Raw genomic sequence first — 18,224 nt, 5'->3', positions numbered from 1 at the left:
TATTTCATAATTAACTTTTATATACTCATAAGAAAATGTGTAAGTTAAATAAACAACCCACACATTAAAAAGTGCTTTTATAATACAAATTTCTAAAATCAGAGAATTGTTCTTTGCTTTCAAAGAAAGCAATAGATTGCTTATTTTTTTCCTGGTAAAAGTAGGATGGCTCAGTGGACAAACAATAGGAGTGGAACTCACCAACTCCCGATCTGATAGATCTGCAACTAAATGCTGCATATTCTTGGGCATGTCATTGAACCTCTTCCACATTTGTAAAATATGTAGGAAAATGCTGATAATCAAAGGAATATTATGATGATTAACCAATGAAACCATGGTAACGCCTTCTAAATAGTATTAAAATTAATCTGAGACCTAGAAATTATGATCAAACCAACAGCAGTGAGCACCCCAGGTCCCATATTGGGCTTTCCCACTGCAAGAACCAGGGCTCCTTGGGGAAAAAAAAACAATTGATTCCAGGTCCATTATGGGCAGTGTATAAGATAAACTGGAATAACCAAATTGCAAGGAAGCTATCAACTACTACCATGGTATAAGAAGGCTGAAACCATTGAAACTGCAATGACTTGCTCTAGCTGATTTGGCTCAGTGGATAGAGCATCAGCCTGCAGACTGAAGGGTCCTGGGTTCGATTCTGGTCAAGGACACATGCCCAGGTTGTGGGCTTGATTCCCAGTTAAGGGGCATGTAGGAGGCAGATAATCAATGATTCTCTCTCATCATTGATGTTTCTATCTCTCCTTCCCTCTCCTTTCCTCTCTGAAATCAATAAAAATATATTTTAAAATTGCAAAGACATTAAACATCAAATATGTTTAAATCCAGGAATTCATAATACCTTTAAAATATGTACTAGCCATCTTTGAAGGATGCTACTAAACGAATTCATTATTTTGAAAACTGGTAAAGAACAGGGAAGAGAAAAATAAAAGGTAGAAGAGGCAGGGAGAAAAAGCAGCATTTATCTTGTTTTTCCTATGCATAATGAAATACTGGATAAGCACAAATAGATCGAAAAAATTTATTTTAAGGTAACAAAAAATGAATGATGGAATATAATCAGTTTATAATTTCTATCAGTTGCTAACATGTATAACAAATACTATATTTCTCTTGCTGGAAGAACATACCACCCATGAAATAATCCTGCTCACTGCTCTTCGGATAAAAACAAAACAAAAGCAACCCACCCCCCATTTTAAATCTCATCTTTTAAATCTCATCAAGCCTCTGTCCATTAGAAGTTTCTGTGATGATGGACTTGTCCTGTATCTGCCCTGTCCAATATGGTAGGCAGTCACTTCAGATGGCTATTGAGCAGCATTTAAAATGAGGCTATTGCAACTTAGGAACTGAATTTTTAATTTTTTTATAGCCATATGTGGCTAATGGCTATCATATTAGACAGAACAACTGTACATCCAATTATCAATTTATAATAAATTCTGAGAACAGAGGAATAATATGTTAAACAACACCATGGGAGTACAGTCAGCAAAATCTAGACTGTAGAAAAACTCAAGAATATCTAATTTCTTTAACAAACAAGTTGCAGGAAGAAGAGAAGATAGAAAAAAAGCCTATAGATTAAAAGAGAGTTAACAGACATATCAACCAAATTCAAAGTATAGATTTCATCTGGATCTTCATTCAAACTATCTTCAAACACACACACACAATGATGTGTCTAAGATAACTGGAAATGTAAGCATGGACCTTTTTTTCTTTGATATTAAGGAAGTTCAGGTGTGGTGATATTATGGCCACGATCTTTAGAATAGTAAAATATTCATCAATGAAATTATGTGATGTTTGGGATTGCTTCAGAATAACATGACAGTAGAAGGAAATAGGTAAGAATATAAATGAAAAAAGTTTGGCCATGCGATAAAAATAACTGGAGCTGGGTGGTAGGTAAATGGATAATCATTATATTATTACATCTATTTTGGAGATGTTTTGAATTTTACATAAAATGTGTTTAAATAAGCTAATGTGATTTTCTTCCTTCCAAAATATTTTCACACAATGTTTAAATTAATGCGTCTCTAGCTTAAAGGGGAAAATCATTTACATTTACTAAACTTATTGCCTAAATAAGGAACAGTAATGATCTTCTAACTAAGAATTTCACAGTACATTAAAAATTTCAAGATATTTTTAAAACCAAAACTTGAAAACTTACCATTGGGGTTAAATAACCGGCAGCTTTTTAGAGAGGTTTCATAACCTACTACTAATTCTTCTATGATTGCCACCTGGAGTACAAATACACAAGCACACTTTAGAAAAAAAATTATATATATATATTTTATATATATGTCATGTATATATGTCTCATATATATATATATGTAGGTATGTATGTATGTGCAAAATGTGTCATTTACTTTTAAAGGGCTACATAAACATTCACACACACTTTTATAAATCTCTTAATCTATGGATAAAAATTTAAAAGCAAGTCCCCGACCAGTGTGGCTCAATTGGTTATCACCCCATGCACCAAGAGGTCACCAGTTTGATCTCTGGTAGGAGGCATGCAGGAAGCAGCAATCAATGTCTGTCTGTTTGTCTGTCTGTCTGTCTGTCTGTCTGTCTCTCTCTCTCTCTCTCCCCCTCTCCCTTCCACTCTCTCTAAAATCAATAAAAACCTATTTGTTAAAAGCAAGTAAACCATATGTCTTGTGTATAAGACATAGCTTTTAAAAAACTTACTGGCAACTCCTTTCCCTGCTAGAAAATAAAGCATCAAATTGAACTAGAAATCAGGAAACGGTTGGACAAAAAGAGATAATGTTGTGGATGATCCATATCCATATAAATAAAACCCAAATTAGCATTTATTCTTCAGAAATCAAAATTAAATACTATGTGAAACGAGAAATCCCATAAGTAATTGATAGCATTAACTCTCAATTTCATAATCCGGACGAAAGCATTAATAAAAATCAACATGGAACAGTAGATGGGTTTCTGAGGTCCAGGAGAGTGAGTGGGTGTCCATGTTCTTCTGGCTTCTCCTGAGTCATGACTATACTACTTGTTCCTATCTTCCTAAGAAAGCTGTGAATACTTTTAGCTTATTAAATGGACTTCTATTACTACAGAAGCTCTCTTTAATGACCTCAACTTAACTGATCCAACAGATTAACACCAGCTCTCTCCATTACCTCAGAAAATTGTGAGGACTGAATGGCCACAGCTAGGTTATGCTGGTGCACCCATGTTCTTCTGCTCCCACAAGTTGAGCTACATGCTTACTTAAGTTTTGTTTTCCCAAAGCTGTTTAAATCAGTTGCATTTATTATCATCATTACAAATTTTAATTCAGTATTATGTAAACTTAAGAAATGAGAATGAAAAGAAAGAACTGTTTCTATAAGTTGAGTACTGTGGAAAGACTCAAGGTTAAATTAGATATTTTTAACCATTTTAGATTTAAATGAGACAACCATATAAACCATTAAAATATATAGGAATTCTACAATTAAAACTGCTTTGCAACCATCAAGTTCTCTAGCCAAACTGAAAATAACAGACCACATTTTATAAATGTGATTTATGCAAGAAAAAAAAAGCGAAAGTCATCAATAAAGCCCATGCCTTGGGCCTCGCAACAAAAGACTGGCAAATAAGTGTACCTTATGTGCTTTAGGTTAGTGTTTAGCATGTTTAATTTGTCCCATCTTTCTGATTCTTCACTGTAACTGATTTTTTTTTATCCAACCAACATGTCTTGATGCCACTGTACTTGCAAGCAAAATAATCTAAATTAAGATCAAAACATCCTCTTAACAAGCATTTGAATATTGTAATATATAGCTAAAAGAGTAAGTTAGCTTATTGGGACAGCAAATAAACTCTTCTGACAGAACTTTTTATACTAAATAAAAAAGGAGACATATTACTGAGCTAAAGCTTAGTTTAAAAAAAGAAATCACTTGAGTTTCACCATGAGCAGGGATTAGAGAAAATATTGAAGAAATCACTACCTTACCAACTTTTCATACCTACACTAACTTAAAACAAATAAGTACTAAATTATTTATCTAAAGAAAGAAGAGGCACAGGTGCATTTAAACTATGAGCTAGGAAGACTGATACTAGATTCACGAAATGTGTACTATGTGCACAGATAAGCAAGAATCAATTATTCCAAATACTAAGCAAAGAAATGATAGTTTTACAAAAAGTATTTTGCTTTACCTTTTCTTTATCTTTGTATAATGACCTCAAAGTATTGAAGACTGGTGGACAACCCTTGCTGAAGTTCATCCTTAAGAACTTATCCAAACATTCCTTAAACTTCTCACCTTGGAAGAAAAAAATCCTGTTGACTTACAATTACCCAGACAACTCTAACAATGCCTACTAATATGCACCCTTATATGCTTAAAACCAAGGAAACTGTAAATCATACCATCATTGTCATTCCCTTGCAATTATACTCACCACATAAAAAGTTTAATGGCAGTCTTCTTGGCACCAGTCCCCTGGGATATTTAGTCCAGGCCTCCTCATAAATTTTTAGTCGTTCTAACATATTAGCTGCAGACCAAAAAAAATTTTTTTTGTATTTAACTATAACTATTTTATTTTTCTAACAAATTATAAATTTCTCAAGGTATATAAATATCGTATTAAACAAAATTTGCAGATGGGAAGAAAATTATTTATAATCTAACCATTTAAATGTATCAACAATCATTTCAGAATATTTACTTCCTTCTAATATTTTCACATTTTAAATACCTATACTCATATAAAATACATAACTTTCTTTATCCTCTTCTATTCTAGGCAGCCTTTCAAAATCTGAGGACTGCTGTACTGTAGTTCTGAGAAAGGCTCAATTATTGTATTTCCATCGATGGTTTCTTCCACTATTCTCTTCAACCTCTCCTTTTCTTTTTTTTAATGACCGGATCTGTCTTGTACTTTATTTTTAAATATGTTTTTATTGACTTTTAGAGGAAGGGAGAGGGATAGATAGAAACATCAATACAAGAGAAACACCATTGATGGGCTGCCTCCTGTATGCCCCCCAATAGGGATCTGGCCCACAACCCAGGCATGTGCCCTGACCGGGAATTGAACCGGTGACCTCTTGGTTCATGGGTTGGTGCCTAACCACTGGGCAACACTGGCTAGGGAAACCTCTCCTTTTCTTAACTCCTGTCCTCTGATTTACTTTGGAGCTTCTGGATCTGTCCCCTATCTTCCATTTCTCTTTATTTCTTTTGTATTTTCTCTTTTACACTCAATTGAGAGCTTTCCTCAGTTCATCAATCTTCTACTTCACTAATTTCCCCTCAGTTGTGGCCTCTCTTTTATTCAATCAAGAGTCTTAAGTCACTAAGTAGGTTTTTCGTTCCCAGATTCCTAATGATACTTTCTCATCACTATTCATATTTCATGGCTGCCATTCCCTGTCCTTATTCCTGTGCTGGTGTTCTAGGATAGTATGACATTGTTACAAAGTTCCTCCTGCATATCTCATTGTATATGAAATGGCTCAATACCAGTCTTGAGAGAAACACAGCTTCAAATCAGATTCTCTTGGCTGAGGAACAGGCAGGCCTATCCATAGATAACATGTTTCTGGGCCTGTCCTCACAAGTGGGTCCTGTTCATGGGAGTGGGTGATGGAGGAAATTGGGGAGGAGAGTGGGGATAAGTCTCAAAAGCCAAGTTTATTTGAGTGATGGAAATTTAGTCCCTCTTCCTACATAGTAGCTATATTCATGTGCCCCGGCAGGCCATTCTGCTGTGACCACAGGTTACCATAGAAGTTATGTTTGCTTCTTTCCTTTAGGGAGACATCTCCATTTCTGACAATGGAAATTTCCCCTTCATGCTTTTGATGCTGCTATATGCATTTGTGAATTTTTTTAATTTGATTTTTAAAAAGATTTTAAATTGATTTTTAGAGAGGAAGGGAGAGGGGGAGAGAGAGAGCAACATCAATGTGAGAGAGACACATAGATCAGCTGCCTCCTGTACACCCACTACCAGGGATCAAACCTGAAACCCAGGCATGTGCCCTGACTGGGGAATTGAACCAGCAATCTTTTGGTGCACGAGACTGCCCAACCAACTGAGCAACACTGGCCAGGGCACATTTGTGAATTTTTAAAAGTTGTTTCTAAATTTTTCTCTCAACTATTTCTATGAATTTATGTAGCAGTTTCAGAAAACGCTATTTGCCATATTAAATGGAAGTTTACAAATGTACTTTTGTATTCAGATTCTGATCCAATTCTTAACTATTTATTTTTCTAGTTATGCTTTTGAATGAGTTAATAAAATACATGTTAATAACAAAAGAAGCAATTAAAACTTAGTAAGTTTTAAATAATGCTACCTGGCTTGAGTGCCTTTTCCAGGCCTTTGTAATAGGCCCAGTTTTCAGGATTTCTCTCCTGTAATCCTCTATATACATCAGCTGCATCTTCCAAGCGACATAACTGCAACAGAAGCTCCCCTGATAAAACACAAATGAAGTTAACTACATATTTTCTGGTTATAATTTTAACTTTTCCTCAAATTTTAAAATCTCTTCAATGTTGGGAAGTAGATAGATTTGGTATCCTCCTGAGTTCCCAACTCTTTCAACAAGACTATTTACCATGTAATATTATGGTCTCTCCCTTTTTGAAGTTCATATTTAGAAATGCCATTCTCATCACATCCTCAATTTATTCAGATATTTGTCTAACTCCAAGGTACTTCCCAAATTCTTTGAACACAATCACCAAACACATCACCTACTACTTATCCTGACATCATATGGACAATTTAACATCAAAATTAATGACCTTACCCAATGCCCTAAATTTATCATCTTTTAACTACGAAGCTATTCTGCTGTAGTACCTATATTCATGGTCACATCCAAAACCTGTGTTTTCTAGTGCTTCCAACTACCAAATAGGCATCTTGCTTTAAGCTGAACTTACTTGTCTTCCTCCTTCTGGTCTTACTAATCCTATCCTTCAACCTTACAGAAAAACCACTCCTTTCTTTTCCTTTAGGCCAGCAGTCGCCAACCTTTCGGACCTCACAGACCACCAGTTGGTGACCACTGCTCCAAATGTTTCCTTAAACCAGCGGTCGCCAACCTTTCGGACCTCACGGACCACCAGTGGCCGTGGGCGACTGCTGCTTTAGGCCATCTCAGCAACCCGTAGACTCACTGCATGTCTTCTCTGGGCTGCACGACCAATCTCGTCCCTGAATGATTATTAGCAGCCCCAAGTATCAAAATCAGTCTCAAACCTCATCTCCCTTATTTAGCAATTTAAGGCCTGGATCATCCCAAATTGTTTGCTCCACACCTTCTCGCTCACAAAAGAGCAAAGTCATCAGATGAATGGACAGAGACACTGGTTTCACTACAAATATATGAGCTCCACACTCACATAAGCCTCAAACACTACTCAGAATTCTTATCCTTAACGGAACAGCTCCTATGGACCAAAAGTATTATTTTCAAACTATAACTTCATCCTTACACCATTTGCTCTCACCAGGTAATAAAAAATATTTAGTGAGTACTAACTTTATGCTAGTGACTTTGAAATGTTTCACATGCATTAACTAACCCAATTCTCAACTCTATGAGTTAGGTTACCATTAATTTCATAATTTTAAAGCACAGAGGACTTAATTAAGTATAACTTGGTGAGGGTCATTCAGCTAGTTAATTGTTGGAGTCAGGATTTCAACCCAAGCAATTTGGCTGAATGAGCGCATATTCTTAATGTCTACACCAGCAGTTCTAACCAGAGGCACTTTTGCCAGCCAGGGAACATTTGGCAATATCTGGAGAATTTTTAGTTTTCACAGTAAAGGGAGGTGGGGGGGGGGGAGATGCTATGGTATCTGATGCATAGAAGCTAGCGATGCTGCTAAACATTCTGCAACATAGAGGAGACTTCCACCCCCAACATCTCAGTCCCAAAATCTCAAAAGTGCTGAGATTGACAGCCTGCTTTATATTAACCAAAAGCCTACTTCACTAAGAATATACAAAATATCCTGCAACTTTTCTCCCCTACTTTTCACCCATCCACATTTCCTCCCCTACATCTTCTCCCACATTTTCTTTGTAAAAGAAACTGATGGAATAAGAATTAATGAAACTTTCTGCCTATCTATATGCCCACTCGCCTACTCCAAGAAGTTCCCAAATTATCCTGATTCCCACATCACCATTAACAACAATGCCTTTATTACTGGAATTCCCAAAGATCGATGATTCTACTCTCATTTCCTTTCTATTCTCTTTATATATATTGTCCCCAACACCTGACTCACTGCAGGTATTCAACACATTTTATGGAATGAACCAGTGGCTCTGTTTCCTATTTTACTGAGAAAATGAAAGCAATTAGAACTCTCAAATGCCCACTACATCTACACATCCACTTGCCCATCCACTTGTTACTGGGGATGAACTAATCATGTTGTTATCTAAGACTAATCCTTAAACTTATCCACTAGATCACAAACCCTCTACTGTATCAAATATTCTGTGTCTATTGGCTCATTCTCAAGTAAACATAAGGACACGGTATAAAAATATTTTGTTGAGAGGAAAAACCAAGATGACGGCATAGGTAAACACCTGAACTGCTGCCTCGCACTATTTCAAAACTACAACTAAAAGACAAAACGGACATCATCCAGAACCACAGGAAGGCTGGCTGAGTGGAAATTCTACAAGTAGAAGGGAAGAGAAAAGCACACTGAGACTCACAGGAGCTGTGGAAGGCAGAGGTACGAAGGAGCGCACATGGAGAGGGCTGGCAACTGAGTACATGGGCAACTGAGTACACGGCTGGCTTTCTCAATCGGAAGGGAGACAAAAGCTCCTGACTGCTTTGAACTCCAGTTCCGGGCGAGACTCTGGGGACCCAGACTCATTCGGGGAGAAACTGGACTGTCTGGCAGCGGGTGAAACTCGAGGGTGGCTTTCTCTCAGAGGTGCTTGCAGTGATTACTGCAGGACACTGAGACCCAGGGGCCTCTTAGAGCAGGGCTGACGGGAAGCCAATGCTGTTTGCTCCGCCCTGTGACTCCGCCCCATCCAAGCTGAGCACAGAGGCTTTTACATATCAATGGCCTGATCCTTTGAGTTCTAAACTTACCTAACAAACTGCAGCTGAGTCAGTGAGACCCAGAACATCCAAGAGAAGGCCCAAGGCCCCGCAGCAGCTTGCTTTGCTTCACAAATGGGCCTCATCTGGGCACCTCCAAAACCCAAACAAAGAAGAGGGATCTGCAGATCTCTCCATAGCTCCTGCTGGGTGGCCTCAAGCAGAGGCTAAATTAGCACCTCCTTGGAGATTCAAGAGCCAATGTACCCAGGGGTCAGAGTGGGACCATCCAGATTACAACTCCTCAGATCCATAAGGGACACACTCAAGGGGCAGACTCAGTGAGCACCAAAGCCACACTGAAGCAAGTCTTGTCTCATAAGGGTATCTCCAGCACAGAAGTTCTCCCAGCATAGACACAGCTGATCCTCACAGCCAATTGGCCTGGAGGTCAATTCCTCCCAGTGATACCAGCAACAATCAAGGCTTAACTACAAGACTGTGCACACAACCCACAAAGGGGTGCACCAAGAGTGTCCACCTCAGGTAATTGGGGAGGCTGAGCCACTGGGCCCTATAGGACACCTAGTACACAAAGCCACTCTATCAACTCAGGGAAGCAGCCAAAATGCAGAGACAAAGAAACAGGTCACAAATGAAAGAAATGGAGGAAAGCAAACGACTAGATATAGAGTTCAAAACCACAGTTATAACGTTTTTCAAGAATTTTCTAGAAAAGGCCGATAAATTTAGTGAGACCCTCGAGGATATGAAAAAGGACCACCTAGAAATTAAGCATACACTGACTAAAATAAAAAATAATATACAGAGATCCAACAGCAGACTAGAGGATTGCAAGAATCAAGTCAAAGATTTGAAATTCAAAGAAGCAAAAAACACCCCCAACCGGAAAAGCGAAAAGAAAAAAGAATCCAAAAATATGAAGATAGTGTAAGGAGCCTCTGGGACAACTTCAAGCGTACCAACGTCAAAATTATGGGGGTGCCAGAAGAAGAGAGAGAGCAAGATACTGAAAACCTACTTGAAGAAATAATGACCAAAAACTTCCCCCACCTGGTGAAAGAAATAGACTTACAAGTCCAGGAAGCGCAGAGGACCCCAAACAACAGGAATCTAAAGAGGACCACACCAAGACACATCATAATTAAAATGCCAAGAGCAAAAGACAAAGAGAGAATATTAAAAGCAGCAAGAGAAAAACAGTTAGTTACCTACAAGGGAGCACCCATACGATTGTCAGCTGATTTCTCAACAGAAACTATGCAGGCCAGAAGGGAGTGGCAAGAAATATTCAAAGTGATGAATAGCAAGAACCTACAACCAAGATTACTCTACCCAGCAAAGCTATCATTCAGAATTGAAGGTCAAATAAAGAGCTTCACAGATAAGAAAAAGCTAAAGGAGTTCATCACTGCCAAACAAGTATTATATGAAATGCTGAAAGGTATTCTTTAAGAAGAGGAAGAAGAAGAAAAAGGTAAAGATAAAAATTATGAACAACAAATACATGTCTATCAACAAGTGAATCTAAAAATCAAGTGAATAAAAAATCTGATGAACAGAATAAACTGGTGAATATAATAGAATCAGGGGCATAGAAAGGGAGTGGACTGACAATTCTCGGGGGGAGAGGGGTGTGGGTGGTGCGGGAAGAGACTGGACAAAAATCGTACACCTATGGATGAGGACAGTGGGTGGGGGCAGTAAGAGCAGAGAGTGGGGTGGGAACCAGGTGGAGGGGAGCTATGGGGGGAAAAAAGAGGAACAACTGTAATAATCTGAACAATAAAGATTTATTAAAAAATAAAAATAAATATTTTGTTGATCCTGTAACCCATTTTACCCATCACTGTTTCCTTATAACTAATAAAGTTATCAAGAGAAGCAAATGAAATAATGTACTCAGAGTATTTTGAAAACTGTCGTGTACTTTCATAAAGAAACTGAGGCTCAAGACTTGCCCCTGATCTTATAGCTAGTTAGGAGCCAGCCAATCAAGGAACCTGAACTATTTTTTTTCCAATCTAGTGATATTCCCATTAAGTCATAAATCTTCTCCCTTTATAACTAATAGGCCATTAAGGGATGATAACTCAAATGAAAGAGAGCTGTTCGAGATTTATAGTTCATAACTGAGGTTCAGAAACCTTAAATTTCCATTTTTTCTTGCCAGTAGCAATATCGTCTGCTCAAAGTCCATCTGGCAAACAATGGCTACTTTCAGTTTTATGTAACAGATACCACAGTTTTCTTGTGTTCAACTTCAAGGGGAGCCAATGGAATTTGGAACCAGCAAATTTCAGTTCCCTGGACTAACAAGGGTAAAGCAACATTTTAGATGGTAATTCCTAAAAAGTATTTGTATTTTTAATTACTTGTCATTCTTTCATTTTCCATTATCACTCCCTCAACTCTTAAAACCATAAGACTCCCTTTTTTTCAGCCCTATAATAAATGGCAGCATTAACGATTTTATTTAAAAACCTATCCTCCTATTACAATCCACACATATAAAACCAAATCTCTGATTTCAATTCATGTTCTTTCTATATCCAGATAAACTATAAAAAACTTTAGGAATGCCCCATATATACTTTAGTAAAGATTGATGTATCTATATAAGAAATCTGGTATATACATCCTGTTCTGCTAATAAGATGTTCCTAAGAAATTTAATCCATATTATATAAAATTAAGCAATTACCTCCTGTATTTTTTTTTAATCAACCCCCTATATTTTAAGATCAAAAATACTTTATTTAAAGAAAAAATATTTTGAGACATTCATTCAATAATTTTTATGATTCAACATTTTTTTTACCTATAACAATATTCATTGTTTAGATGTAATTTTCCCAGATTAAAAATTATTCAAACAGGTTTTCTATGGTCAAAAAGTTGAATTATATGCAATTTCCAATAGCAACTAAATTTTTAGCCTTGCTCTTTGTCATAATTAAATGCTAGAATAAATTATATTCTTTAAAAAAATACCTTTGGTTTCTTCTACAGCAAGTTTATCACAAATCTGCTTTTCATAGGTACAAAGGTGTTCCAGGGCTTCTCTATAGAGACCTGCTTCCCGAAGAACTTGATTCTGATATAAAAGGAGTTCACTATATTCATAATCCACTTTATCAGGGGATGTCTATATATGGATATAAGGAATATTAACAGTTAAGAATTTTGTTTTCATATTAGAAAATTGTTTATACACTCAAATACATACAAGAAGTCTAAGGATACAATCTGATTGATAAAACTAATTTTTTTTAAATTAGTAAATATCTGTCTAGGGAACAATTAAGTAAATAATGACAGTATTAACTTATAACCCACTGACTAAGAATCCCTAAGTCCTTACATATAATAAATAGGGGGAAAGGAAAGCTTTTAATAGCAAAATGTCAAATAATAAATCTAGAAGGAATAAGAATAATCACCACTTTGCAACTATCATTGAAACAGTTGATTCAAGCAAGAATCATAATTGATAAATGCTAAAACTAGTGGATAAATGTAAAATTTGATGAACAGGCTACCCCATAAAGTCTCGAATTGTGTATTAACACAAAAAGAAAAAAAATAACAAAGAAAAAATAAGTTTACAGTGAAGAAACCGAAGATACCACCTTATCCACGTGATCAAATAGAACAGACATTTTGTGCCTCTTAATGTGATGAGCTGAGAAGGCTCAACAACACTCTGTGGTTTCCTGCCAAAAATACATAACTATAACTAATTATGAGGAACCACCAAACAAATCCAAATGGATGGACATTCTACAAAAAAGCACTGCCCTATATTCTTCAGCAATATCAATGTCATGAAGTACAAAAGAAGCCTTCAAAACTTCCAAAGATTAAGAGACCAAAGAAAAATCATAAGCAAATGTAAAATATGATTCTAAACTAGATCCTGAAATGGGAAAGGAAAAATCTAGAAAGAATATAAACAATTGATAAATGGGCTAGAGATTAGTCTATCAATGTTAAGTTTCCTAATTTTTAAATACTCTACACAGTACTATCCTATAGAGTTCACAACTATAGTTATTCTTAGGAAATACCACCTGGAAACATTTAGGAGTCAAAGAGCACTGTGTCTGCAAGTACTCACAAATGTTTTTGGAAGAAAATGTAAACAGATAAATAGATATAGAGATTATAAGGTAAATGTGTGAAATATTAAGTTTGTAATGTGTGAACTCCTAGGGAGTTCTTTGCATACTATTCTTGTACACTTTTTTCTTTTAGTTATATTTAGAATCGGACCTAGTTTACTAGGTCTGGCTTCTGAGTGTTACCTGTTGTGTTTTCCTAAACTCTTCTAAAATCTTTGCTGCCATTTCATAATCTTCTAATAAGTGGTAAGCAATAGCGTAACCAATCCATGATGCTCTCTGGGCAGGTCGAAGCTGAAGTAATTGATATCTTGTTTCCTTCAAGGCAGGGGGGAAAAAACTTTTTCTTAGGTTTACAGTGAAAGCATATGCTTCTTAAAAAGATCTTATTAATTCCCCCACAACACTGAGCAATTTGCAACACAAAGCAGGGAATAATATCAGAAAACAGTTTCAAATATCCATATTGTATAGCTTTACAGAAGCAAAAAAATATTTGTTAAGAAGCGCAATGAAGCCCTAGCCTGTGTAGCTCAGTTGGTTGGAGCATTGTCCAGTGTACAGAAAGGTCACAGGTTCAATTCCTGGTCAGGGCACATACCCAGGTTGCAGGTTCAATCCCAGATCTGGGTGCATACAGGAGACAACTAATTGATGTGTCTCTCTCTCTCTCCTTCCCCCCCTCTCCCTCCTTTCTCTTCCTTTCTATCTCTAAAGTTAATTTAAAAAAACATATTCTTGGGTAAGGATTTTAAAAAAGGTACAATAAAGCCTCCAAAGTAATCTTGTAATTAAAAAAAAAAAAAGTTATAACTAGGTACTCATCATTATTTCCTAATTTATTAGCTCTAAGAAAAGACAGGATGGAAAAGATAGTATAAAGAAAAAAACATTTAAAAAAATACAATGCACAACTACTGAATTAAGATCTATAGAAAACAACTCAACAGGTACTACTGGGAAAAAAGAGAAACAAAATCATCTAATTTAATAGAATGTTTAAGAATTAAAATGTAGCTACAAAGACAGAATATTAGTTTCAATGAGGGTAAAAATAAACAAAAAAAATTTGCTTCCCAGAAAAATGTAACTAATATTTAAATGTTAATAGCAGACAAAGGCATTGCCTATGTGAGGAATATTGTTAATTTTTACTGACTTGATTAACTAAATTCTATAGAGTAATCTAACTGCCTCATAGTAAAATAATGTATTTTTAAAATCTGAATAGTCCAGTCATTAACACAATCACTACTGGGGAAAGGTGTAAGATTTAATTAAATTCTTTTTAAAAATGCAAGATTTTGTTATCAGAAAGTTCTCAAAAAAGGTTTATATTTTAACAATATTTTCTCCTAGAATAAAAAACATTCTCTATTTCACTTACCCTGTAACCCTCAAGATCTCGCATTTGAATCTGTAGTAAAGAAAGGTCCCTTAAGATTTGAAGATTGTCTTTATCCCATTTTAGCGCATTTCTGTAACACTTAATGGCTTCATCATATTTCTTGTCTGATCTCTGGAGAAGGCCATAAACATGCCAACCTAAAAGAATTAGTTAAGGATACAACCTAAAGGACTTAGTTAAGCCAAGAGATAGTATTCCAATAATATTCCCCAGGAAACTCAGAGAACTATAGCTATTTATAAAATTACAAACATTAAATAAAAAAGAGATAATATAAAGATACAATAGTTTAATACAATGGAAAACAGTACAGCTTTTCAAACCAGAGCAAACAGGTCTAGCCTGCCTTGTTAGCTCTATGACCTTCAATAAGTTATTTAATCTGGCCATGTTTCCTCAATTATAAAATGTAAATAGGAAGTCTATAAAGCAAAGCATTAGTTTGGAATAACACATATAAAGTGCTCACTGGCTGGCATACAATGCTCAATAAATATTAGCTAATATCTAAAGAAAAAAGAGGGAATGGGTATCCACGACATACAATTATTTTAAATGATGTATATTTTCTTTTCTTTAGCTAACAAGGTCCTCAGGAGAAAACCCTTAGTGCAGAACGAAGTTCCTAAAAATTAACCACATAAAAAATAAAAATATTCATTCCACATATATTAAAATGTCTTAATAATTAGGGTGGTAGATGACCCAAATGGGCAGTCTCCTGCATGCAATGAACTTAAGAGTCTAATAAGAGACATATATACAAGTAAGCAAAATTACATGTTGTAAAAAAAAGATGAAAGGGGAAAATATGTATTTCCACTCCCCTAATTCAAGTACTTTTCACTTTAGATCTTAATTACTACGACAATCACCCATCCTCCCACCTATAGTAATCACCCATCCTCCCACCTTTTATTCTCTCCTCCCAAAGTAACCTTTCTAACACATTCATAATCAAAAGGAAAAAAATCCACTCCCCTTTCCAGAAATTTACAGAAGTTTCTCTTTCAGATCAGGCTCGAAAATTTCAATTTAATAACTTTTATAGGAGGGATTTTCAAGAACAGTAAAATATAGAATATCTAGGATGGCATGTTTAGCTAAAAATATATATTTAAAATAAAATTTTACTTGAAAAATAATCTTTTCATAATATGAATGACAAAGTAAAGCTTAACAAAATCTTCTGTTGACTGGAACATGGTTCTGAAAAGCCTAAAACACACTACCCTTTATAATCTGCCCCCATTATCTACCTTACCATTCCTCCCCATTTCAATCACCTCTTGAGCACTCTAACACATTTTAACTGCCTCTAATCTTCACCTCCTAAAAATTTACCCTCAAGGAGTTTTATGTCCATCAAGAGGAACCCAATTATATAAACCATGGCAAATAACATATAGAACACTATGCAATCATTAAAAATGATGAAAAGATATCTACAACAATCTGATTGATTAATATTTGCTTACCTTTTTAGTTTCTGGTTATTCCCAACTCACTATTTTTTTACTGGAATAGTGATAATTTTTTAACATGCACTAACATTTCATGTAATACTCAGAAATGTTCTGTATATGCTTCTAAATGAATCTCTTTCATTTCTTAATCTGTACTATGCCACGGCCCTGGTAAACATTTGAAAATCTGCTAAGTATTTCAGCACTTAAAATTGTGTTTGCCCACAAAATAGGCAAGAAAATATTTGTTTAAAAACGACTTAAAAAATAGCAAGCCACAATCTTTCCCTCTATATTCCCTCAGACATTTGTACTTGCTGCTACCCTCATATTTCCCTTACTAAAATAAAATTTATCTAGCATAGTAATTAGCATTATCAGGGACTTTGTTAAGCATCATTAAATCTTTACAACACCACAGTAAGGTGGTTCTGATTACCCTCATTTTACGCATGAGGAAACTAAGCCCTAAGATCACAACCAGAAAGAAGCTGAGCTGGGATTCAAACCTAAGTGAAGTATACTCCTAAACCTGTGCTCTTAATCAGTGCACTATATGGCTTCTAATACTCCTTAGTGTACACCCTTCTTTATCATCATGACAAGGTCTGCAAGGTGCCTTCTTTTTGAAGCATGGGAAGAGTTTTCATAGATACTTTAAAAAGGCAAGTCCATTAATCTGTAAATAGATGCATTAGAACATAATAGATATGTAAAAGTGTTCACTGAATGAAGGCAGTTGCTACTCCTCTGGAGTTAAATGGTAAGAGGAATATAAAACTGCTGATTCCCAAACTACTTACTGCCTTAGCTCAAGAACCCAAATCCAATCTTTATATATATCTCAAAAAGGATACACACATGACTCTTCAAGTCATTTCTCAAACCTCTACGAACCAATTCATAAGCTTCTTCCTTTTTACCCAAACAGTTCAATGTTAATCCTTTCATAGCCAGAGTTTCTATTAAAAAATAAAAAGTAGGAAAAAGAAATTAAACATATAAAATAGTTAACAACAAAAAAGATAACCATAACCTCAAAGACAAATGTTACATTACCCTAAGAATTGATGATTATTAGGAAATTTTCCAGGTTTGCACAGAATTAAAATATTTTAAAAATCGACAAACCAAAGTTAAACCACATTTCTATACTCTAGGCCTCCCTAGATTTTTTTTTAGATGAAAGGTACAAAATGCATTAATATCTGGAAATTCATATGATAACAAGATATAACAGCTCTATTACTATTCTTCAGGGAAATTCTAGAGTGACCTTATATAATTACTCCTTTAAAGTATGAAAAACTTTATCACAAAACAGACTTTACTTCTTTGAATCCAAATTAATGATTAAAATCATTGCTCAATGATTAAAATATACATATAAATTATATGCTTACACATTTCTGATATGCATAAATTTCATTCTTTTACAATGATTCTTTAGAATATTATTAAATATACAAGTAAAAGAAGATATCAGACTCCTGTCACTCGCAATGAACAGATTAAAAGAGAGAGTTGAGCCCAAGCCGATTTGGCTCAGTGGATACAGAGTCAGCCTGCAGACTGAAGTGTCCCAGGTTCCATCCCTGGCCCTGACCCCAGTAGGGGTGTGTGTGGGAGGAAACCAATCTATATGTATCTCTCTGTCTCTCCCCCTTCATTCACTCTCTCTAAAAATCAATTGAAAAATATCCTTGCGTGAGGATTAACAAAAAAATAAAAATAAAATAAATACAAGAGGAAGTTAAGGGCAACATGAATATTGTACAAAAGGCCAAAAAAAATTAATTTTATAATATATATTTTATGATGTAAAAAAGAATAAAAATATTCATTAAAATGTATTTGCCTAACTTTTAGAACTAAAATTTAGAATTTATAGAAAAATTACGTAGGAATAAAAGATAATATGGTTCAAAAGGAAAAAAAACATTTATAGGAAAGTACAGATAAAGAAATAAAAGCAAAAAAGAGGGGAGAAATCATGTACTAAATTGTTTTAAATCATCCTATATGACAAAAGGCTAATATGCAAATCGACTGAATGGTGGAATGACGTCACTATG

At 35.3% G+C, this 18,224-nt stretch overlaps 1 protein-coding gene across 2 annotated transcripts in view; it reads right to left on the bottom strand.

Annotated features, from left to right (window-relative positions):
• NAA15 (N-alpha-acetyltransferase 15, NatA auxiliary subunit) overlaps window positions 1–18,224 on the bottom strand; it is a 72,360-nt gene that overhangs the window by 29,430 nt on the left and 24,706 nt on the right. For both annotated transcript variants that reach the window (XM_080676042.1, XM_080676043.1), the window contains exons 3-10: window positions 17,007–17,111; window positions 14,663–14,820; window positions 13,459–13,593; window positions 12,146–12,299; window positions 6,394–6,513; window positions 4,482–4,577; window positions 4,236–4,342; window positions 2,213–2,285 (exon numbers count right to left, since the gene is read on the bottom strand). In XM_080676042.1, coding sequence (XP_080532168.1) covers window positions 2,213–2,285; window positions 4,236–4,342; window positions 4,482–4,577; window positions 6,394–6,513; window positions 12,146–12,299; window positions 13,459–13,593; window positions 14,663–14,820; window positions 17,007–17,111 — 948 coding nt within the window. The remainder of the gene's footprint in view (window positions 1–2,212; window positions 2,286–4,235; window positions 4,343–4,481; window positions 4,578–6,393; window positions 6,514–12,145; window positions 12,300–13,458; window positions 13,594–14,662; window positions 14,821–17,006; window positions 17,112–18,224) is intronic.

Source organism: Plecotus auritus (assembly GCF_963455305.1).
Source record: "Plecotus auritus genome assembly, chromosome: 6".
Taxonomy (NCBI): domain Eukaryota; kingdom Metazoa; phylum Chordata; class Mammalia; order Chiroptera; family Vespertilionidae; genus Plecotus; species Plecotus auritus.
The sequence above is the reverse complement of the archived record's forward strand: the minus strand, read 5'-3'. Positions and strand labels throughout refer to the sequence as shown.